This window comes from Protomyctophum parallelum (assembly GCF_964188405.1).
Source record: "Protomyctophum parallelum genome assembly, chromosome: 3".
Lineage (NCBI taxonomy): Eukaryota > Metazoa > Chordata > Actinopteri > Myctophiformes > Myctophidae > Protomyctophum > Protomyctophum parallelum.
Genome location: NC_139698.1, coordinates 12,538,553 through 12,563,861, shown reverse-complemented (window position 1 = coordinate 12,563,861; position 25,309 = coordinate 12,538,553). Strand labels below are relative to the sequence as shown.

The 25,309-nt window shown below is 39.7% G+C and overlaps 1 protein-coding gene across 1 annotated transcript in view; it reads left to right on the top strand.

Moving 5' to 3' along the window:
* Positions 1-19,840, top strand: part of znf236 (zinc finger protein 236) — an 88,208-nt gene extending 68,368 nt beyond the window's left edge. Inside the window, exons 30-32 of the mRNA XM_083760762.1 lie at positions 1,423-1,552; positions 6,918-7,091; positions 17,016-19,840. Coding sequence (XP_083616888.1) covers positions 1,423-1,552; positions 6,918-7,091; positions 17,016-17,137 — 426 coding nt within the window. The 3' untranslated portion in view covers positions 17,138-19,840. The remainder of the gene's footprint in view (positions 1-1,422; positions 1,553-6,917; positions 7,092-17,015) is intronic.
* Positions 19,841-25,309: the final 5,469 nt, after the last annotated feature.

Sequence of the window (25,309 nt, the reverse complement as noted above, 5' to 3'; positions counted from 1 at the left end):
CTGATGTGCTGGTTGGTGCCTTGCATGGTTTCCGCCGCCATCAGTGTATGAATGTGTGCGTGAATGTAATGCAAAGTCTGTAAAGCGCCTTGGATAAAGGCGCTATATAAATGCACCATTTACCATTTTATCATATCCGTAACACATTAGTACATCCACACATACCAGGCACAGGAATACATGAAGGAGTTCTAATGCATCTGTCAGCTGTGATGAATGACATCACAAATTCCACTCTGGCTGTCACTCCGCCTCTGTACAATTACTTCAGTTTTATAAGTATGTGCCATGATGATTGCGGTTCTCTATCATTTGTAGCTGTATCTAACAATGTGCTTTCGGAATAAACAAATATGGTTTATGGAGCTGAGCAAGGACATGATGATGAGATGGTTTCAGTTGTTTGTTTGACATTCAGTCATGAGTCAGCTCACATCAACAGAAACAAAACACTTGACAGAATATTCAGTGTTTTCGTATGAATACATATTGGAAAATTATACCAACTTGTATACAAACTTGTCCCACTCTAGGCTGCTAATATTGCTACGTACTACTAGTCTCCTACCGATTTGTTCCAAAAACAAACTTTTAGAAGTTCTGAACCTGTTGAAGGTGTGTGTGTGTGTGTGTGTGTGTGTGTGTGTGTGTGTGTGTGTGTGTGTGTGTGTGTGTGTGTGTGTGTGTGTGTGTGTGTGTGTGTGTGTGTGTGTGTGTGTGTGTGTGTGTGTGTGTGTGTGTGTGTGTGTGTGTGTGTTCTCATGCCAATAAAGCCCCTTGAATTTAATTGAATTTCCCCTAAGAGGCTCTGTGTCTTCTGTGGTGGGTCAGAATGTCCTTTTTGCTGGCTTGCACCACATTGGTGGTGTTCCAATTCATCAGAGCTTTTAAGGGATCAGATTGGGACAGGTGCTACACCGAGCTGCTGATAAGGGCAGAGATTGTTGAGTTTCTGATTGCCTTGCAGATGAACGTGTGCCATGTGTTTGTTTGATTGAATGAATGCAACATGTGAGACCCCCCTTCTGTTTTCTCAAAAGCTGAGACACCACATACATGCACATACGATTAATCCCCCCCCCCCCCATTTATTAATCCAAAATATAAATTGCTAAAAATATATCTGATCTACAAGCTCAGATGAATAGTCCAGGCGGATTTGCTCCTTTCGTCAGATGCGTAGTTTTTTATGGGCATGGGTGGAATGTGAATTTACCCATAATATTTGTTCTAAAAGTGGGTGGCATCAGATCATTGTTCACGCTCCCTCTTGTATTGTGGCTGTGGGAGTTTCTGAGGCAATTAGTCAAGTGGGTACTGAGGGCATGGAGGGCAGAGTTGCATTTACAATTTTGAATGTCAGTCCCATTTTCAAATGCTTGACTCTATTCTTCCTTTCCTGTCTCTATGCTGTTCTTCCAGGAGCACGAACGTGTCCACCAGCCTGGCCCCTCGCCCAGCTCCCAGAAGCCTCGTGTCTTTAACTGTTCCTCCTGTGACAAAGCGTTTGCCAAGCGCAGCCAGCTGGAGCGACACAACCGCACACACACAGGTACAGCTTTAACAGGGTGATGAAAAGCTACTTCAAAAGGACCAAAGTACAGCAGCAGTATTTGGATACAGGTCCAAAACCTTGTGGGCACCGCAATGTTAAATCTGCTGCTTTTTTTCCTCAAATGTTAAAAAAAAAGAATAAATCTATGCTTTGGAAAAGGTTTGAAAATAATGCTCTGACCATGCACGGTACATCATCGTCTGACCTAAATGTACCCTTCTATTTCGTGATTATCGCCAAAAAGACTGGATATCACAGTTTTTGTAGTAATTTGTAGCATTTGTAGAAATATGATATATGTATTTGGCCCATAATAAATTATACAATAAATGTAAATATAAAATCAAATATATAAACAAAGGTTACCCACAGTTCCATGCAGTTACCTGGAATTGTGTATATCTGAGTTATGAAGGGAGAATCTGTTATGAAGGGAGAGATGCCTGAAGAATGTCAGTAGACCGAAAGCTTGCTAAATAAATACATTGATTGTGCGCAGATCTGAGTGTGCGGAGCTTCCTTTCATTTTTCTCATGAAGGGAGAATCTAAAATGGAACTGCGAGACCAGCCTTTCACCCCATTGTCACATCGGCTAGCTAGAAGGACATGCTTCAAAATAGTGCAATCCGACGACACACACTTCAGACACACTCATACTGTGAGTGCCCATTCATACTGCCTCTTCTTCTTCTGAACCCGAGGCCCCGCCCACAGTGGGCTGATCCCAACTTCAGACCAATCACACTGTCAGAACTTTCTGAAAGTTTGGCTTCCAAAAAAAAGAAAAGTTGTCCGACAGTTGAGGTCCACCTGGTAGTGATAGTAATAAAATAAAAACAATAACTTTTGAAACATTCATAGACAAAAGTAAAATAAGTTCTCTGTGGCTATTCATATCTGACCTTTCTCTGAAACCTTTAGTTCAACTGCATACCTGCTTATCAGGTAAGACCTGCTTCTAAAAGAAAAAGAAAAGCTTCTAATATATTATTTATACCCCAAGATCTATAAATCTCACACTATTAAGGCAACCGGCCGGTTCCACGCAAAGATAATTAGGTAACCTGCACGCACACACACACACACACACACACACACACACGCTTCATCGATTCTTCCATGGCTAAATTAGCTACAACAACACAACTAAGAAGAACTAATACTCTGTTTTGTAGAGCTGCTGCTTTTAGAAGGTTTGAAGAAATGTGGACCTGTATGTACCTAACTGCAGTATATCCTATTGATTTCTGAGTGACTCAAGGCCACTCTTTTATCTGACAAGGCAACAAGTATTCCAATTATAAAAACAAAGGAAACTAAACAAATGCACTGGGGGTGCACATCCGCATAAACAGAACAGCATGCAGTATTTTCTTAAACATTTAAAATGCCAGGACACCATCACTAAAAACACCAGTCCCAAACTCTTCTCCCTTACGGCTCCAAAACTATGGAATGCACTTTCCATTGTAATTATAACTGCAGACTCACTCTCAATCTTCCGCTGTATACACTAGTGTATACGTAATTACATAGTTTCATTATATTTATTTCCATGTGTCTGCTACATCCCATAAGCCGCAGGCGTGCTATTTGCTATTTGGAAGAGCAATGCCTATCCCCCAAGATCTATAAATCTCACACTATTAAGGCAACCGGCCGGTTCCACGTGCTGCACAAGGTGCCCTTTTTTCACTTGAGCACCTGCCCCTCTAAATGTCTGTGCATGCCTCTGACCAGCTATAACCATTTGCCTGACTCCACCATCCAAGTGCTTGTGATTTATGAACCAAATAATCAGTAGGCCTATATGTCAATGCCAAGGGATAATGGAGTGAACAGATTTTGTGTGATTATTTAGGCTGTTCTAGAATCAGCGCAAAGTAAGGCAGCACTGGCAGCAGTCTCTTAGAATTAAACCAAGGGCCCTATCTTGTAAGGCGTAAGATAGGGCTGCAAGTGCCTTGGCAAAAAAGTAATGTCATTGCCTTTTTTCTAAATACCGGTTAAGCATTTTTTTCCTGCATGCATGTTCCTTGGATAATAAACACTGCTATTATTGGTGTCGTAACTTCTTTTCATGTAGAGCCACACTTAGGTTAAAAGATATTCCAATCGCACACAATCTCCCTTAGTCTTATTCATTGATTTCTGTCATAGCTGTGTAAACAAAGACAAAAGTGAAACACCTTCACTCACTCTCTCTCTCTCTCTCTCTCTCTCTCTCTCTCTCGCTCTCTCTCACACACACACACACACACACACACACACACACACACACACACACACACACACACACACACACACACAAACGCTGTGAAACTGATTATACCATGGCAAAGTTAGCAATAACACAAACTTGAAATGACAAGAACTAATATATTCAGTGTTGTAGAGCTGCTGCTGTAAATAAATGTGGACCTGGGTGTACTGTACCTAACTGCAGTATATCCTATTGATTTCAGTGACTCAAGGCCACTCTTTTATCTGGCACAACATTGACACAGCATGTGTCAAGGCTACGTATTGTATTCCAATTAGGCTATGAGAACAAAGGAAACCAAACACATGCACTGGGGTCTCTTGTTCTGTGTCTGACATCTTTTTAATTTTAAATTTAATTATCTCTTTGGGAGTAGCCATCTGATCATTCCCACCCAAATATACAAACAAACGGAAGAGTTAGATATAAGTTTTATAAAAAATAACTTTCTACTGTCAAGAGACATGCCCTATTTTTAATAAGATAATTTGTAATAAGAACACCCCCCCAACCCCCTTCACCTCCGCATAAACAACAGCATGCACTATTTTCTTAAACATAGGGGATCATTTACCAACTTCTCTGTTCAACTCTTAGAGTATATATTAATAGAGACGGCACCGGATTTCTCCTCCCATCCACTTGCATTACGTTGATCTAAAGCGCATGAGGTGATTTCACTCCTCCTTCCGGGTAGGAACAGAGTGCATTCTGGGATGGATTGGGCCCAAACACATGAACGAGCTGCCGTTCACGTGCGTTCACGTATGAAAAAGCGTTCACGTCACACATGTCATCATGAACGTGCGCAATGATAGTCAACGGACCAGTGCGTCCATGTGTTTGGGTCCAAACTACAATACCAAATTCGGCCACTATGTCCATTTCGTCTCAGGGTTTCCTCCGGGTGCCGTCTCTATTCATACTCTAAGGTTCAACTCCCCACTTGCCTGATCTACGCTGCTCATTATTCTCCCAAACCTTTTAGCTTTTTTGGTAATTCTTTTTTTTTATTTTTTTTTATTAAAAACAAAATGTAGGAAACAAAAAGATAAAAGGACCCATAATAATGGGTCAAGACCATAGACTGTAAAAAATATGGACAAAGCGTTCGCCGGGTCTGATATGGACGTAAAATGAAGCCAGTCAGTCCTTGTATTGTAAATCGCCATCTTTCTAGATCCCAGCTGGCCATTGGCTGGCCCAGACAACAAGGCGGGACTTTCCCCCTTCTTCTTCGTTGGTTTTTATTTTGACTCGAACGGGGGGTGGCTCCCGTTCATAGACTGTAACGGTAGCCACGCCCCTCAGAACATACGCAACTTTATGGTCATCTTTTTAATAAATGGGACCATAATTTTCCAAAAAGAATATTATGACATGAGAAATGAGACTACAGAAAGTATTCATGACCATGTTTATTAAGGTAATACAGTCTAGGTGAAGTTGGGCCAAAATACATAGACCTCTATGGGGATATGGGTTTTTTTTTGGCTCAATGACAGCGCCACAACAGGCCATTATAGAACTTTCCGGATGTCCCGATTTCCTTAGTGGCTTCACAAAATATCTGTCTGACTGCCCCCCTGGTCAAGACCCACTGTTTGGGAAACAGTGGACTATTAGACCACAGTGCTGCTGTCCATTGACAAGCTATTTGGAAAGTGTAGTGAGCAAAGCTACTAATACCAGTTAGTTACTCTTCATTACATTAAATCATGTCATTAATCCCTCTGCCAACTTATCCCCCATTTGAGCTGCAATTATAAAAAAATATAAACATATATTGTTGTCTGATTTGAAAGATATTCGACAGGTCCTCGGCCTGCTGTCTTATCAGATAAGACCTGCTTATCAGTGCACATAGAACCAGTTATAACCATAATTTGTCTGACTCCACCATCCAAGTGCTTGCTATTTATTAACCTAAAATAGTCTATATATCTGGGGAAAATACAGTGAACATATGTTTTATGATTATTTAGACTGATCTAGAATCAGCGCAAAGTAAGGCAGCAGTCTCTTCCCAGCAAGCACGGTCATGACCCAGTCATGACGAATTAGTGGCGTCTCTATTGGGGCCAGATCAAGACAAACCAAGACTAGTCCCATTTGGCCCAGAGTATCGCCTGATTTCGTCATATGATCTGCCCCAGAATAATCTATATTATTTCAAACTGGTGAAGATGTCCTGGAAATGACGTAAAGATCATCCCAATACGGGCTGTGATCTAGCCTAGTCCTGAACGTCACCGGATGTCTTAATTAAGTTCATTTGGCTTTCTGGATTAGAATGAAACCAAGTTTGCTCTCCCCAGGTTGGCAGAGGATGTGTAGAGCCCAGGATCACATTAGATGATTGACACAGGGGTGAAAAATGGGTTACAAAATCGTGGGATCAAAAATATATATAAAAAAAAAAAAATAGAATGAAACCAAGTGCCTTAATGTCATTGCGCTTTTTTTCTCCGCTGAAAATGACCGGTTCTGGCACTATTATAGGGACCTCCAACACTGTTTTAAAAATACCCCCCTACTGCCCAGTGTGCAGAAGAAACCCGTTGAATGCATGCATGTTCCTTGGAGAATGAACACTGCTTTCATCTAGAACCACCCTTGGGTTTAAAAAAAATCCAATTGCACACATTATCTCCTATAGTCTTATTCACTGATTTCCCACAGGAACATGTTTGATGTTGATCATCAGGCACAGTATGTATACTGTATGGCGTATGCTACAAAACCTTTACCAGCTCTTAAATATACATAGCCACTGAATCACTGATGTTTCCATTGAGTTTTCCAACCTATATAACCTTGTATGGCATTTGGGTTGTATTTAACAACTATAGGCAGAATCTACGGTACATGCCGGTTAAAACAGAATTTACTGAATAGCTTTTGTTGCCCCAGAGAAAAGGAGGAAAGGCTGAACTACGTTACGGGCACTGATGGATTTCTAAGATGCACCACATTTGTCGATTAACAGGAATGTAGTGAAAGGATGGGAACCCCTTGGAACAAGAGTTGTTGGTCTGGGCAAGGTTTGCACACGCAGGCACAATATCTGTTGTAAATCTTTGACACTTGTGTTCCAGGTGAGAGGCCCTTCAAGTGTCTTCAGTGTGACAAGGCCTTCAACCAGAAGAGTGCTCTGCAGGTGCACATCGTCAAACACACGGGCAAGAAGCCCTTCAAGTGTGAGGTGTGCAGCATCAGGTTCACACAGAAGAGCAACATGAAGCACCACATGAAGCGCTCGCACGGCTACGGTAAGACGCACGCACGCACGCACGCACATCCACACGCACACACACCAAATGAACCCAGGAAGGCATCTCTGTTCATTCAAAATATAAAGTTAAAATAAATACAGTGAGCTTTCGGTCATAGACCTGCTTCAGGCATACATCAACCAGTGAATATGACATTGGACGCATTTTTGTTTTGTTTTGACAGGAAGAAATTAAGATCAGAGTTTTCTGGACTGTTTATATAAAATACACATCTCTCTCTCTTACTCTCCCCCAAGGTTCCCCAAAGCAAGTGGATATTTCTGTGTACTGGAAGATAGACTAGGCAGAGGCAAAGCTCATATATGATTGATCTGCTCCTTAGGCACGTCTCATTTTCAACTTGGTTCTCACTGTGAACTTTCTCCTGAGGGTCTGCATGCGGTGTGGCTGGAGAGTGTTTCCATTATTAATCAAAGCTGAAATGAAAAATATATGGGTTATAGACTAGAGAATTATGTCAAGTACAGTCAGTCTTCCACACAACCATGAGTCATTGAGCTTGACAAGGCAGTGCTACTCTGCTGTATGTCGACAAGCGTGGCTGCTGCATGTTACAATCTATTTGAAAAGCTATAACAGTACACACAAAACGAAATGGTACAAAAAAAACCTGAGAAATAGGCAATGCAGTAACCGACACTTAATTCAGAACTCCTTGTTTGATAATATTTTACTTTCCGGGTGTAGCGATCATTTAGCATTGTTTCCATTCAAAGCTAAACACAGACGACTGGTCACTGGTAGGTGACCAGTATATCGAAATGTAAACAGCAACATATCGTATGGTTTGACATCGTGATCGTATCCTATCATTTTGCAATGCAAATAATCGGTATTGAATTGTTTTGCAATACAAATAATCGATTGCATCAATACTAAGTACATTGTATTTAGCAATTTTAAGAAGAAAATAGAAAAGGTTTTTTTAACATTCAATAAAAATTACCGTTTTTTAAACTTTATATAATTTATCTGTAACACTTTATATTAATGTCGCCTTTATAATGCATTATAATGTGCTTATAAGGCATTATGACACTCGTTATAAATGTTTGTAATCATGTATAACAACTTATAACCACGTTTATAACATATTATAAGTGCTGGTCATAATGCATTATTATGCTCAGTGGAACAGCACATTATAACTATCATAACTTAGGTGGTTATGAATAATAATATGCTATAGCATATTATACAAAGTTTTGTCACTTTACTTAAAGGTCACAAAGTCATGCTATAGGGTATTATAAAATGATACAACTGCTAATAACCATTAAAGAATGTTGCCACTTTACTTAAAGATCTCAAAGTCCTGCTATAGCATATTATTGGAATGCTTATGTTGTCCAATATGGAGAGTCAGATACAGTCTATGGGACAAACAAGAGAAACTGGAAGTGGTGAAACAAATACATGTGCCGAGTAGACCAAATTGGAACTGGAACACAAGATGATAAATGATCGTTATTTTGTTCTCTCTGGAAATGATTCAATGTTTTTATCAGACTTATCACAGATTAATAATTAATCTTGATTAATCACCATTCTCTGTACATTTTAGTGGGAGCTATAAGATAAACTACTCTCTCTCTCTCTGTCTCCCCATTGTACGTGCTACAGTAAATTGCACAGCTTTCCTGTGCCTGCTGCCTTGTGTTTCCCTCACCAGACAGGTTCTCTTTCCATCTGGTTCGGATCCATCCATGAGATAATTAGTGATGACTAGTGCAGTGTGGATAGAATTATGGGTTAAGACTATTACATTTAATTGATCCATAAATTAACTAACATAGTTAAATCGGTTAATTAAACAGCCCTTAGTTTAAACAAAACATATCACCTAGTCAAATCACTCGTAACCGTTGAGTTAAATTCATTTTTTCCGTGGATTTAAAATCATTGTTTTATTGCATAGCCTTGCTGGCATTTCGTCTCTGTGCCCTTCAAAGGTTGACAACACCAAAGGCCAAATAGCCTTGCCCCTAAGCTGATCACATTCCAGGCCTGCTTCTGAAACTAAAAGCCCAATACACATGAATGGAAAAAGTGACGATATGGCTATCTCAAATGGCAATGTTGAATAGGAAGAATGTCATTGTGGATATCTTAAATTACAGTTTTTGATAGGAGGAATGTCATTGTCATATCTGAAACATTGGTTTTGACTAGGAAGGATCAAGGAACTGAATTACAGATATCTGTAATACATATCCAGTCTAGCTATTAAATGTTAAAACGGCTTGCCATACACAGTCATCTTTTCCCCTTTATTCACATACAACACACACAGTAGGTGCAGTGCTTTTTCTCTAGTTTAAACAACGCTAATTGTACCTAAGCTCACACTAACCTAACATTTTTCGTACGCTTGGGAAGTCAAATTGGCCATTTGACTAATTGGCAGCCGCCTCCACAGTATCATCCTCACATTTTCCAACTCTATGGTGTATTAGATTTGCCCTGAAAGGATTCGTTACAGTTTGTTCTTCATTGATTTCCAGTAAACAGTTTCTTTAACTCAGTGACTGACAGCCCTCCCCCGCCTCCTGTTCTTCCGTTGCTAGGCTTTTTGTCTCCACCAGGCCGAAGGCATGGGGAGAGAGTATGTTTTGCACTCCGTCCGTCCGTCCGTGTGTCCGTGTGTCCGTCCGTCCGTCCGTGACAAGCTAATCTCGGCCACCGTTAACCCGGTCGATGCCACATTTTGCACACACACTCCCTGGATGCCAACGATGAACCTCTGCCCCAACATTTCCAGAACGGCCTGTTATAGCGCCACCAGGAGGCCGCTTTGTGCAAAACAAGTTTTTGCACAGTACACCTACAGATTTTGTCCAAAAATCCCGCAAATCGTTACACAGTATCTCCATAGTCATGTGCTCAAGACGGATGTGTCTGATATTTCATATTCCATCCTAATTGGCTTAACATTGGCTTTCAAATTTTGCAGGATTGGCCTGTTTTGAACAAAAAACCTCAAATCATGAACGCAGCGTGCAATTTCACGTGAAATCTTTCCTACTAGGCTGAGGAATATAGCCCACCCATTTCACATTGCCCTGTTATAGCGCCACCAACAGGTGGATTGTGCATGCGTGCCATCAACACGGATCTGCACCATTTCCCATATTCCATCCTGATTGGCAAAGATTGGAACAAACAAACAAAAAACATGTTTATATTACTCCTAAATATTCCTATCCTCCTGGTGGAGACCTGTGCCCAGAAGGGCACTTTTTCTAGTTTTTTCTCCAATTTGCTTAACTTTTAATTAGTCACAGAATATTCATCTTCACTACTATCGCTCCCCGGACCGTTTATAATGAGAGTCCCATTTGTAAATCCGTGTTCAAAGGTTATAGAGCCCATTGAAAATTCAATGCCGGTCGCGACAAAAGTGGAACGATCTAGGAACAGAAATTTGAGGTTAAGAAACGAGGGAACCATGTGAGGCGATTTGTGCGGCCACGTGGTTTCCTTGTGCCTCGAATGCTTCACTGGGAGTTGAACGGTGGATCATAGTTTAGCCAAGTATAAAAAAAACTAAAAAAGCTAAAACTACAGTAGTCTAACTCGTCCTTGGCAGATACACATTTTATTTTAGGGTAGACAATCGGAATCCTGCCAACTCTAGAACGGATTGTTCCTGATTCCGATTTGATTCCTGTGCTAAAATATTATATAAACACGCCTATAGGACCAGATGTACTTTACCACTGTCTCACCGTGCCAATGTCAGTCATTTACTTGCACAGTGTATTCCATGGATACTGTATATTACCGTTTATGATTTTGTTCTTCATCCTGCGTAAGTGCAATGTTTTACAAATCACCTTAAAACACACTGCATTTGCATAGCAAATTCTTGGTTTCTGATGGTTTTGAAAAACTGGTTTAATTGGGATTACATCTATGTTTTTTATGCTAGCTCATAAAAGATCACCAGCACTCATAGGAATGTTGTTTATGGTCTCTTATTCATTGATAACACAGCAGCAGTTCTGTTTATGGTCTCTTATTCATTGATAACACAGCAGCAGTTCTGTTTATGGTCTCTTATTCATTGATAACACAGCAGCAGTTCTGTTTATGGTCTCTTATTCATTGATAACACAGCAGCAGTTCTGTTTATGGTCTCTTATTCATTGATAACACAGCAGCAGTTCTGTTTATGGTCTCTTATTCATTGATAACACAGCAGCAGTTCCGTTTATGGTCTCTTATTCATTGATAACACAGCAGCAGTTCTGTTTATGGTCTCTTATTCATTGATAACACAGCAGCAGTTCTGTTTATGGTCTCTTATTCATTGATAGCACAGCAGCAGTTCTGTTTATGGTCTCTTATTCATTGATAACACAGCAGCAGTTCTGTTTATGGTCTCTTATTCATTGATAACACAGCAGCAGTTCTGTTTATGGTCTCTTATTCATTGATAACACAGCAGCAGTTCTGTTTATGGTCTCTTATTCATTGATAACACAGCAGCAGTTCTGTTTATGGTCTCTTATTCATTGATAACACAGCAGCAGTTCACATCAAGACACAGATCTTTTAGCCCACAGCCTTCCTCAGCGTGTTTCAATGAAACCATCCATCACGCTGAGGAAGGCCATGGGCAGAAACGTTTTTGCTGCTGTACGTGTTATCAATAAATAACTGAAAACAAAACAAACAAACAAACAAAAACAAACGGATGATTTGAATTGAATATTTAGGGAAAAGACACTAAAAAAATATATATATATATATATATATATATATATATATATATATTTAGCAGGCATAGACTTCAAGAAGAGAAATAAAGGGGACTGCACACTCCAGGGAATTGAGACAGACAACTTGCTGCATCATCAACTTATTTATTAGCACCGTCCTGATGAAGCTCACGGCGAAACGCGTCGTGACAATAAATAAGTGCTAATCGACTTTCTGCTCCAAACATTTGCAATCCAAGTATTCATATTAATCTTTCAGCCAGGCTATGGCTGGTGATCACAGTTAAAGTTGGATAGGGGAGTCTGTTGCAAGAAGTTAATCCCCCAGTATTAAATAATTGCCTTCAGAGCTGTCGAATTACTGTTTCATAATATCAGAATCAGTCTATTTCCCCTGAACATTTTGCTGTGCTCAGCTCAACAACATAAATAATGGAACTGTGGCTATGGTCTAATGAATAACCATCTGTTTTTACTTCAGAGGATAGCAACAGGATGATACGTTCATCTGTGATGTTTATGGATTTCAATTAGATCTGCTGGGGCTGCTATTAAATTCATATTTAACTTTAGCAGAATGCAGTCATTTTGAATATCCTTCATTACTGAAGTCTTACCATCTGGACTTGGCTTTACATTTCTAGTCACCGCCACCATTAAGACTTCACAGCTGGCTGGACAGGTGTTAATAAGTGCCCTCGGGAGCTAGTCTGTTCATAGTTGGACTTCTTTGTGGTGTTCTTAGATGGGATGGTAATGTCTCAGTGTTTTAAAGTAGTGTTGTTATATCGATAAGCAAAATTTGCCCAAATTACTCAAGTCAAATTGTGGACTCGCTAAGGCAGGCACACTGTTCGTACTCACTTGTATAATCCTTAATTGGAGTTACCGTCTCAAAGGGCTTTAACTTTAACTGGGCAACGGTAAAAGAAACAAACAAAAGGGGAACACCTTTCCAGAGCTTTTTTCCACACCTTCCGACTGATCTCCAGAGTCATATCCCGACTTCATTCGACTGCCAGTATGTAGTAGTCTGAAGTAGTTTGTTTGGTTGTGAGCCACCTTAACGGTAACCAGTTCAATGTTCTTCATTTGTACTCACGGTTCAAATACAAGCAGTCCAGTGAAAAGGAAGACATCACAACAATAAAAATTTCAGACATAAAAAAATAACTATAAATAACCTAAGAAGAATGTCGTGACCAGTGAGTTTGCACACACACCTACGTATACTCACTCATCCACTGCACTCAGAGCGTCATGGCTGTCTGACTGAGATGCATCATCATGTGCTGTCTTTGTTTTTGTTCAGCAGTGCACGTATGGGCTGCAGGTACAAAATAGTTCTGTATCGTTTATCTTTCCACCCCAGGGCCAATAAAACGGCCGCAAACGGGCTGAAATGCACTGTGTAATCATGGATAGGAGCAATCTTGAGAGATAGACCTCTCCTAAAATTGCATCTGTGACAAATATTGAACTGACAGCTTAACCCATTTTGGGCGGGAACCCCTTTTGGTGTTAGCACTATATTATGCTTTAGCTATTGAAAAATAGCAGATCAGAGATCTACAAGCTCATAGCGCGCCACCGAGTGGCGCGCTACGAGCTTGTAGGTCTGCTATTTTCTTTTACGAACGACTGACATAGAAACATAGCTTTTTCAGAAAACTGTCAGGATGTAGAAGACATTTTTAGAATCTGATCTCAGGTCAGAATGGGTTGAGTTGAGACTTGCTTACTAGTCTGGCTAACTTGATGATTTGTTTCATATTTGTTGCCCCCCAGAAACAGTATACCAAACCATGAACTTGAGGGAAAATGACAACATTGATTCAATAAGAGGATTATCATGGTTTTGTCAATGTGAAACGGGACCACTTTCTGAGACAGAACAAATAGAATTCTGTTTGAAAATCAGCTTAGAGGCTCCGACTACCCCAACAGAATTATAGCAGAATTATAATTATTATAATCAACAATGTTCAAATAATAACAATAATAAAATAATAAGTAGAAAAAGAAAAGAAAAAAAAAAGACCTTGGTGATTTGTCTCCTTCCTACTTGAAGGCCCCCTGAGCAGCACATGAATGTGTAAAGTCAATTAGAAGTCGTCATCCACCAAAATGTACTTTTTTGTATCCCAGAATAACTGGGTGTCACAGGTTTTGTAGCAATTTAAAGCATTTGTAGAGGCCTTAAATGGAATAATTGAAATTCTATCTAAATGTCCCCTCATTTATGAGATGAAATTAAAATCTAAAATGTAAAATAAATTCATTAAAAAAAAAAAAGAAAAAAGTAAATGGAGGCCCACTGTTCCGGTGTCTGGGGGTACACAGACACTGTCACCCATCACTTTTGAGTGTAATATATAGATCATGTACTGTTATGTGCTTTTATTTGTGAAAATGTTTGGAATGTGGTTTCTTCCCGACAGTAGAGATATTATTTTACAGACTCACCTCAAGGTCGTGTTCAGCAATCAAACGAGTTTACACGTTTACAAAGGGCGAGGTCGCTTCTCGTTCTCGCCCCTCGGCGTCTTACTGGTATACTGGTAGTATAAAGTAGCATTTTGTGGGCTTTTATGCCCCCCCCACCCCAGTCTACAAGCCAATTGCCATAAAATAATGGTGCTGTCTACTGCGGATAAGTTAGAATTTCAGAATTGTCCGAATTTTATTGAGAGGATGGCCCCTAGCCTTGAGATGCAGCATCTCGTTTTAGAGGCTGTTCTATACATAGAACTATAACATTACAGCAGTGCAAGTACACAGTACTAAAGACACATAGGTGCAACATAACAAATAAATACACAATACAGTACAAATACACAGGACATACATACAGGTACAGTTAGCTTGCTCCCCTTCTCCCACCCCTGTTGAGAGTGGAAAGGTAAAGTGCAGGACCATCAGGATAGCATGCTGCAATATGGGATGCCAGGTTGCACATGTTTGTCTTTTGTTTCCGTACAGCAAAACCACTCACCTAGACGTCACACAAAGGCCCTGTCAATCACGCTGACAGTGGAGACAAGCCGCTGACATTGCATCAAAACATAATGATGATGTTTCTCTTCATACTGTAAAGTCATGTCCTCAGTTTAGCCTCCAGCTCCTCACTACTGATGCTGAGCACTTTCTGCTGTGTACAGTACATAGTTATTGACTCCAAGAAAGTCACTGGAGAAGACAATATGGAGCCTTTCTTTCTCCAACTCTCTCTGCTTTGATCATTTTCAAAATATGAAATATGTATTTATAATCTGCTTGCCCATGTTTAGCCGAAGGATAATCTCAAAACTATTTGTCTTCCTGTTTTTGGCACCTGTGAGCCCCTAGATTTAGCCTATATCTCACTCTGCACTTAGATGTATTACTGATGAAACCGACAGTACCCACCAATTACTGTAAACCTCTGCCTAAATCTCTCTCTGTGAGACGAGATCAACATAGGCATACTGTTTGTTCATAATGAGCTCCAAACAAATGACCAACCCGCCTCCCTTACTTCATTCTTATGCCTCTTTTAGACGGCGACCATCTCCAGATAAAACGTTAAAGTCCCGTTGCGTTCACATTTTTTATTTACCCTTTTTATTGAAAACGCTATAACGTCGCTAGGTGGCGGTAACGGGCTGCCAAATAGACCAGGCAGTCACCCACGTACAAGAAGAAGAACCCCTTCATGCAACCCAGAGCATGCAGGCAGAGCGCGCCACGGGATGGTTATATATTTTATAATACATTACATAAACGCTGCTGCCGTGGCTGCCGCCTATCACAAGGCTTTTTATTTACATCATGGTTTTACATTCACCATCGCTGATGAGCAGCGCTTTGTAGGCGAGGAGGGAGGCTTGTTCAGGAACTCTATATATTATATCATATATGGCTCTGCATTAATGTAATAAACTGAAACATATGCGCTGTGAGCCGTGATGTCATACGTTTTGTGGATTCACCGTTTTGCCTGTTTACATTGAGAAGGTATAAAACGGCGTTCTCAAAGATTTCCACTCTGGGAGGTGGTTTCACTTTGTTGCGTTTTCACCTCCTGAAAGCACCGTTCTCGTCTAAATGGACCACAGCAAACGATACTTTACCGTTTTCTATGAACACCATTCTCGTGTAAAAACCACCTTAGACTATGTTTTCCTCGGGTCAATATCTCCAAACTCAGAAAGGTTTTTGTGCCTCACACTCGTGTAATTATATGCTGTGTACTTTAATTATTGACATCCCGATATCCTCAGGACCCAAAACGCTTAGTAATAGTATAGTTTTTCTTTTTAATTTATCAATTTTGGTGTTTGTGTTTCTTTCTGATTTACATTAGTTCTCTGTTATTTTCTAATTTGTAGCGTGGTTTGTTCTGTTGTAATGTACCGGTAAGCATCATTGAAAATTAGGTTCCACCCCTCAGTTCCTGAGAAAATAAATAAAGGTTGAATGAATGAATCGCACTGACAAGGGAGACAATACACAGGGGGCAGACTAGAGCAATTATAAGTGGCTAGTAGTCTAATAAAGAGCCTTATCTTGATTTATGCCTTATGCCTGAACTTATTAATAGCCATATTTTACTATTTTTTAAAACATTTTAAAATAGTTCAACTAGCTGATATACATAGAAATTATGTGTTTGTTGAGTGGCTATTTTGACAAAGTTTTTCAAAATATAAAACATTGCTAAAAGGTATAAGTGTATATGGCAAGCGGCAAGATGTTGCTAGATTCCAGCAAGTTATAGGTCATCCTAACCTTGAAAATAGAATGTAAAACAGTTCCAGGAAACTGAGCTAGCATTGTCCAAATGACGGGGAGAATGAATAGGTTCCAAGCTTGTGCCTGAAAAGTATGAATATGTATTAGACATTTCCAAAAAGAATACAAATGAGTGGCATCACAAGGCAATACAAGGAGTTATGTATAAATGTATAATATCGGCTCAAAAATAATACAAATGAGTGGCATCACAATGAGCAATACAAGGAGCATAACATTATGATCTATATGGTCGACGATTATTATTAATAGCCAAATCATTCATACTTTCAACCATGCAAGCCATGGTTGAAACTTAATATCTGGGAGATAAAAATGTCTGTGTTCAGTCATGGCAAACATCTCAGGAAGATTTGTAATGTATTTATTTTTCTCCTTCTAGGTCAGGTTCAGGACGTGTCGCTGCGCCAAGAGGAGGGAGGGGCTCAGGTGGAGGTAACCCCCGATCTGGACCTGGAAGGTGTTCCAGAGTCCTCTGGAGATTGGCACAATGTCTTCCCTTAGCCACAAGCACCGAGCCTGAACGCACCAGGATACAGAGCAGAGCTTTATAATGCCTGAAGAAGACACGCATGCAAGACGTAATGTGCACAGTACAATCAGGCACTGAGGGGTTCCACCACTACACACAAGTGGCTAAAGCAGTGGTTCTCAGTCAAAGTGGGGTCCGGGGACCCCCAGCCGTCCACGGCTAAAGAACAGCTATTTGAGGTATTTCAACATTTCAAAATAGTAAAAAAATTAAATAAAAAAAGCCAAGAAGTTTTGGGATAAGTGGTACGGCACAGGCAAAAATACCAAACTGGGGATCCTTGAAATTAAAAAGTTTGAGAACCAGTGGGCTAAAGTCCAAGCGAGCAGCTTTGCCTAAGCTTTTTATCTGCGTGTCAAAGGGGTCAAGTAAGGACCTCCTCTGACCCGCCACAGATCGGTCCGTTTTGGATATTCAGGGGAGTTGTTTTTTTTTAGCAGTGCCCTGCTTTCTCTCATCGCCAGATTAAGCGTAAAGCCAGAAGGACTCCTGGTTCCCTCTCATTGGCATAATGACTGTTATCTGCTTTCGCTTACTGTTTGATTCTCATCAATGTGATTACCTTCGGAGAGGTCTGACTCAATAAGCTGTTTATGCAAACAGAGCGACGCGTGTCCCAGAACGAGGCAAGGAGTCATGGGTCACTTCAGTTGAACAGAGGGCTGACACGCCGACCGCAGATGAACACCATGGCGGCCACACGGCATCGTTCTGTGACCACAGAGACTCGTTGTCTTATCTTCCTTTAATATTCAAATTGGCATAAGGGAGTACCGGCCGGCAGGACTACGTCGTCATGCTCATATCACTAGGACTCGGCCATAACCACCACGGCTTCTTTTGGTTTAAAGATATTTTTGGGGCAGGCTTTTTGCCTTGTTATTGATAGATCACAGTGGGTTGATAGGAAAGGGGGAGAGAGATGGGAGGGGGACACACGCAGCAAATGTCGTCTGGATCGGGACTTGAACCCGCTACACGCTGTCAGGCTGGATGGCCAGCCTAGGTCCCTGGACCGCTATGCCGTCCCAGACCAGCTTCTTCTGGTTTGGTTGCCGTTTATCAGAGACAAAATCTCACATTTTCGCATATTTATACTGTGCCTTTTCCATGAGCGATGTTAAGTGAAAATAATATTTGTCATGTGGATTCAGAGAAAACTACTAGGAAATCATGAGGATCCACACACAGAGATGGTGTGGCTAGGCTGCTGAGCCACCCTGACGGCGTGCCACGAGTTCCACTCCTGATCCCGACGGCCTTTGCCGTGTGTCTTTCCCCGCACCTCTCTCCCCATTTCCTGTCAGTCTACTTTCAACCTATCAAAAGGCAGAAAAAGACAAAATAATATCTTAAAAAAAATAATGGTGTGGCTCTAATGTGGATCAGGGACTTCATGTGGCCAGCCTGTGACATCAGTCATCTATATTTATTGTGTTTTTGTCATTATGTTTAGGCATTTCTGCATTATTTTTTAATGACAGTGAGAGAGAGACTGGAAAGGAGGATAGAGAGCAGGGGAGTGTCACAGAAAACAATACAAACAGTAGAGGTGCTTATGTGGCCTACCGGCAGTGTACATGAAAAGCTGCTCATCGGTCCAGTTGGTCAGACATGGACACACGCACGTACCCGTGCGTGCGTCTACGTCTACGACTGTGTATTATGTTAGGCTCTGTCATAGACAGCTGGCCTCTAGCAGAACCATGCTGTAACAATGTATGGATTCCCTCTAGTAAGATATTGATGTCAGCTCCATCTTTGAGCTGGTTGAGGCAAAAGTCGATAATTTGCCAACTCTGGCACTGCAAGCTTGGGTCCACAAATAATCATAACAAAAAAACAAAAGCAAAGAAGTTTAGGGATAAGTGTCCCTGATCCTGAAAAGGTTGAGAAGCACTGATAAAGCTCTATGGCGTTGAGTGGTGTAGCAATGTGCTAATAGGGACTTTAAGCAACGATGGCTACGGCAGTCCGCTCTGGCAACCGGAAATAGATCAGTGCTCGATACATAACCTTGCCTCACCAGGCTTTCCACCACCTCGGATGAAAGCCTGGTCTCTGTTTCAAAAGTCCGTATGATCCTCTCGGGAGCAGATGATATCGTTACGTCATGTTGTAGTATTGTTTTGTAGTCGACAGGCAGGAACAACAGGCGGCAACTTCCTTTTCCCTCAAACCGATTTTTCTCATTAAAAGCTACAGGCTACGAGAGCTTTTATTGAGGGAAAAGGAAGGAACCTTCCTTTTCCCTCAATAAAGTTGCCGTCTGTTGTTCCTGCCTGTCGACTAATAAAACAATACTACAACATGACGTAACGATATCATCCGCTCCTGACCGGATCATATACAGAAATGAAATGGTGCCCAGGCTACTCGATACATAAACCTGCTTGCCGTCGCAGCCCTTTCTACTACGGCAGAACCTACACTTACACGTGTCTACAACGCCTTGTCATAACCATGTTTATTGAAATTAGCTGTCATACATTTACACCGATTGCTCCATCACCTCTCTTATGCTGTGTAATGTGTTGGCATGCTCTGAATGAAGAAATAACACAAATACCATGTGTCATATTAACCATGTTTATTAAAACGGCTTTAGAATAACACAGATTGCTCTAGCACCTTCCTCTTTCCACTGCTGATCATGTCCAGCACATCAGCGCATGTATAAGAATTAAGCAATATCGGCAAGTTAGCTGATGCGCAAAGGGGTGTTTTTTAAAATAAAATAATGTGTTTATGTTTGACACATGCTGCATAGCGGCGTCACGGCGTCAGTGGCGTCACAATGGGAACCAAAAATGGATGGAACCCGTCGCCGACGGCTATTTGCTTAGCGATTTTGACAGCTACTGTGATTGCGTCTTAGCCGACGTACTTCCGCGTAGCGGAGCCGTCCTGAAAACAGTCGTTGCTTAACGTCGCTAATGATACCAAGCAGCGTCTGTAGCTCCTCTGCAGGGCCGATTCTACATGCCTTCTAAATCAGTAGTTCTCAATGATTTTTCATGCCAAGGACCCCCAAAATGATATGTATTTGAACCCCCCCCTTCTTGTAGATCTGCTATTTTTGAGAACCACTGTTCTAATTTCTAAACCACTGTTATAAAGTTTTTTGGGGAAAAAATGTCTTGCTAAAAGACACGGATGCTTTGAATGGGTTAACATTGTACTGTTGCTGTATACAGGGGGTTCCTGATTTGACTCTGTGTCGAACAAACTGTCATATCATTTAAAACTGTGGCACCAACTTTTGTTTTACGCTAATTAATTTTGTAAATAGGTAAATAGATAGATTGCATATATTTTCTGATTTGCTAAAAGTTATTATTTTTTTGTGAATATGGAATTGTAGCATAATGTTATGTTATGAAGCCAGTGTACAGACGATAAGCTGTTTTTATGTGAGGAAGGGTTGTATTTTGTATTGTTGAAAAGTATTTAATAATTAAAAACTTGCTTTTCTACTATATAATTTGTGTGATTTTATTTTTTGGGGGGGAGTTTTGTATGCTTTATTCAGCTATAGTATGCCTTACGGTATGGGCTATAGCCCATGTTCAAAAATGATGAAAAACAAGGTTAATTTTTTTTTCAACATTTAAAAAAACGATGGGCTATAACCCATGTTTTGTTTTGTTTTTTTCATTTTTTTTAAATCCTCAAATGATGAAATACTGCGTGCTACAGTATGCCGTACGGTATGGGCTATAGCCTTTTTCAAAAATGATGAAAAACGAGGTTAATTCTTTTTTTTATTATTCAAAAAACGATGGGCTATATCCCATCGTTTTTTTTATTTTTTTTAAATCCTCAAAAATGATGAAAAACGGCGTGCTATAGTATGCCGTACGATATGGGCTATAGCCCATGGTCCAAAATTATGAAAAACGAGGATAAAAAAAAAGAATCAAAAATTCAAAAAACGATGGGCTATAACCCATCGTTTTTTTCATTTTATCATTTTTTTCAAATCCTCAAAAATGATGAAAAACGGCGTGCTATAGTATGCCGTACGATATGGACTATAGCCCATGGTCAAAAATGATTAAAAACGAGGAATTTTCTTTCTTCAAAAATTCAAAAAACGATTGGCTAAAACCCATCGTTTTTTTCATTTTTTCATTTTTTCAAATCCTCAAAAATGATGAAAAACGCGATATGGCTATAGCCCATGGTCCAAAATGATGAAAAACGAGGATAAAAAAAGAAATTCAAAAAACGATGGGCTATAACCCATCGTTTTTTTCATTTTTTTCAAATCCTCAAAAATGATGAAAAACGGCGTGCTATAGTATGCCGTACGATATGGGCTATAGCCCATGGTCCAAAATGATGAAAAACGAGGATAATTATTTTTATCAAAAATAAAAAAAAGATGGGCTATAACCCATCGTTTTTTTCATTTTATCATTTTTTTCAAATCCTCAAAAATGATGAAAAACGGCGTGCTATAGTATGCCGTACGATATGGGCTATAGCCCATGGTCAAAAATGATTAAAAACAAGGAATTTTATTTCTTAAAAAATTCAAAAAACGATTGGCTAAAACCCATCGTTTTTTTCATTTTTTCATTTTTTTCAAATCCTCAAAAATGATGAAAAACGGCGTGCTATAGTATGCCGTACGATATGGGCTATAACCCATGGTCAAAATGATGAAAAACGAGGATATTTTCTTTTCTTCAAAAATTCAAAAAACGATGGGCTATAACCCATCGTTTTTTTCATTTTTTTATTTTTTTTTTCAAATCCTCAAAAATGATGAAACACGGCGTGCTATAGTATGCCGTACGATATGGGCTATAGCCCATGGTCCAAAATGATGACGTTCTCTCTACCGCAACATACTTAAAAGTATAGCGGTGTATGAGAATGGGTGTTGCGGAGGATGAGAAACATTAGCATTGTGCTATATATAGGAGCAATGGGACTTGAACATGTAATGTCCGTACAGAGAGACTGATCATTAGACCATTGCACCATCAGTCAGACACACAGCTGAACAATTCCTGGTAATTGTGTGCGTTAGCCCTCAGTTAGTAAAGTTGAAACACTCCAGCATTAAGTTATAGGAGAACAGGGATTTGAACATTTAGAGGTGTATTAACTGAAGGCTCACAGCCTCAGCCTGATAACCTCAAAAGTCTCATATTATCTCCCCTGAGCCATAGGCAGTTGCTTTGGCTTAGTGGTTAAGATGTTGGCCTTCAGTGCAAGGGACCTGTGTTCGATTCCTTGGTGTTACACTCTGATAAAACGTGAGTCTATGTTCAACTCTTGATTCTTTCAACTTTACTATCTGAAGGCTAACATACAAAAGATCGCTTCAACAGTACAAAGAGGCAGATGTTACTGAGTGATGGTTTAGTAGGGGCTATTCAGCACAGAGAGTTCATGTTCAAATCCCACTCTTCCTAAAGTTTAATGCAAGTTATTGAGCTTCATTTACTGCTATTCTAGCAGTGGCTCACAGCCTCAGCCTGACTACCCCAAAACTCTAATTGTCGTAGTGGTTAAGATGTTGGCTTTCCACGTGGGAGACCAGGGTTCGATTCCCGGCTGTTACCCTATCATACAAAAGAAGACCTCAACAGCGCTAAGAAACATCTGATTAATATGATTCTGTGTTATTTAAACTTTACTGAAGGCTAAGGCACAAAAGATCACTTCAAAATTACCAGGAGACTTTGCCTGAGAGTGTCTGACTGATGGTGCAGTGGTCTAATCATCAGGCTTTCAGTACAGACATTCCATGTTCAAGTCCTGTTCCTCCTACAGCTCAATGCTGCAGTAATTTGAACTTTTCAAGGCTTGAATAAAAAATAAAAACTCAAAAGCACCAGGAGACATCTGCTGAATGCCCAAAAGTGCCTTGGCTCAATGGTGTGGAGCGCTTGACCCGTTGCCTCTGCTACAGACAGTTGGCAGGTTCAAGTCCCATGTCATGACATCAAGGTGCTGGAGGACCATTGGGAGACGGTGCTCTCTCCCCCTGTTTCCTGAGATGTAACGGTTGGGGCTTATGTCTGAAAGCTAACCTTTTACCATGAAAATTTCCAATTTAACATACTCTTACCACCTCTCAAAATTTCAAAAAACATGGGTTATAGCCCATCGTTTTTTGAATAAAAAAAAAAAGAAATAACCTCGTTTTTCATCATTTTTGAACATGGGCTATAGCCCCTACCGTACGGCATACTATAGCATGCCGTTTTTCATCATTTTTGAGGATTTGAAAAAAAATCAAAATTTCAAAAAAATGGGTTATAGCCCATCGGTTTTTGAATTTTTGATTTTTTTTTTACCTCGTTTTTCATCGTTTTTGAACATGGGCTATAGCCCCTAACGTACGGCATACTACAGCACGCCGTTTTTCATCATTTTTGAGGATTTGAAAAAATTTCAAAATTTCAAAAACATAGCCCATCGTTTTTTTAATTTTAGATTTTTTTTTTAATCCTCGTTTTTCATCATTTTGGACCATGGGCTATAGCCCCTACCGTACGGCATACTATAGCACGCCGTTTTACATCATTTTTGAGGATTTGAAAAAAAAATCAAAATTTCAAAAACATCGGTTATAGCCCATCGTTTTTTGATTTTTTTAATTTTTCTTTAACCTCATTTTTCATCATTTTTGACCATGGGCTATGGCCCATATTGTACGGCATACTATAGCACGCCGTTCTTCATCATTTTTGAGGATTTGAAAAAAATAAAAAAATTCAAAAAACATGGGTTATAGCCCATCGTTTTATGAATAAAAAAAAAAAAGATTAACCTCGTTTTTCATCATTTTTTAACATGGGCTATAGCCCCTACCGTACGGCATACTATAGCACGCCGTTTTTCATCATTTTTGAGGATTTGAAAAAAATGAAAAATTTCAAAAACATGGGTTATAGCCCATCGTTTTTTGAAATTTTGATTTTTTTTTAACCTCGTTTTTCATCATTTTTTAACATGGGCTATAGCCCCTACCGTACGGCATACTATAGCACGCCGTTTTTCATCATTTTTGAGGATTTGAAAAAATTAAAAAAAATTAAAAAACATCGTTTTTTGAATTTTTGAAAAACAATTAACCTCGTTTTTCATCATTTTTGAACATGGGCTATAGCCCCTACCGTACGGCATACTATAGAATGCCGTTTTTCATCACTTTTGAGGATTTGAAAAAAAAATCGAAATTTCAAAAAACATGGGTTATAGCCCATCGTTTTTTGAATTTTTGAAAAAAGAATTACCTCGTTTTTCATCATTTTTGAACATGGGCTATAGCCCCTACCGTACGGCATACTATAGCACGCCGTTTTTCATCATTTTTGAAAAAAAATCAAAATTTCAAAAAACATGGGTTATAGCCCATCGTTTTTTGAATTTTTGAAAAAAGAATTACCTCGTTTTTCATCATTTTTGAACATGGGCTATAGCCCCTACCGTACGGCATACTATAGCACGCCGTTTTTCATCATTTTTGAGGATTTGAAAAAAATTCAAAATTTCAAAAACATGGGTTATGGCCCATCGTTTTTTGAATTTTTGAATTCATTTTTTTAACCTCGTTTTTCATCATTTTTGAACATGGGCTATAGCCCCTACCGTACGGCATACTATAGCACGCCGTTTTTCATCATTTCTGAGGATTTGAAAAAAATTCAAAATTTCAAAAAACATGGGTTATAGCCCATCGTTTTTTGAATTTTTGAAAAAAGAATTACCTCGTTTTTCATCATTTTTGAACATGGGATATAGCCCCTACCGTACGGCATACTATAGCACGCCGTTTTTCATCATTTTTGAGGATTTGAAAAAAAAAAATAAAAAATAAAAAAACATGGGTTATAGCCCATCGTTATTTGAAAATTTGAAGAAAAAAAAATAACCTTGTTTTTCATCATTTTTGAACCTGGGCTATAGCCCCTAACGTACGGTATACTATAGCACGCCGTTTTTCATCATTTTTGAGGATTTGAAAAAAATAAAAAAAACATGGGTTATAGCCCATCGTTTTTTTAATTTTTGAAAAAAAAATTAACCTCGTTTTTCATCATTTCTGAACATGGGCTATAGCCCCTACCGTACGGCATACTATAGCACGCCGTTTTTCATCATTTTTGAGGATTTGAAAA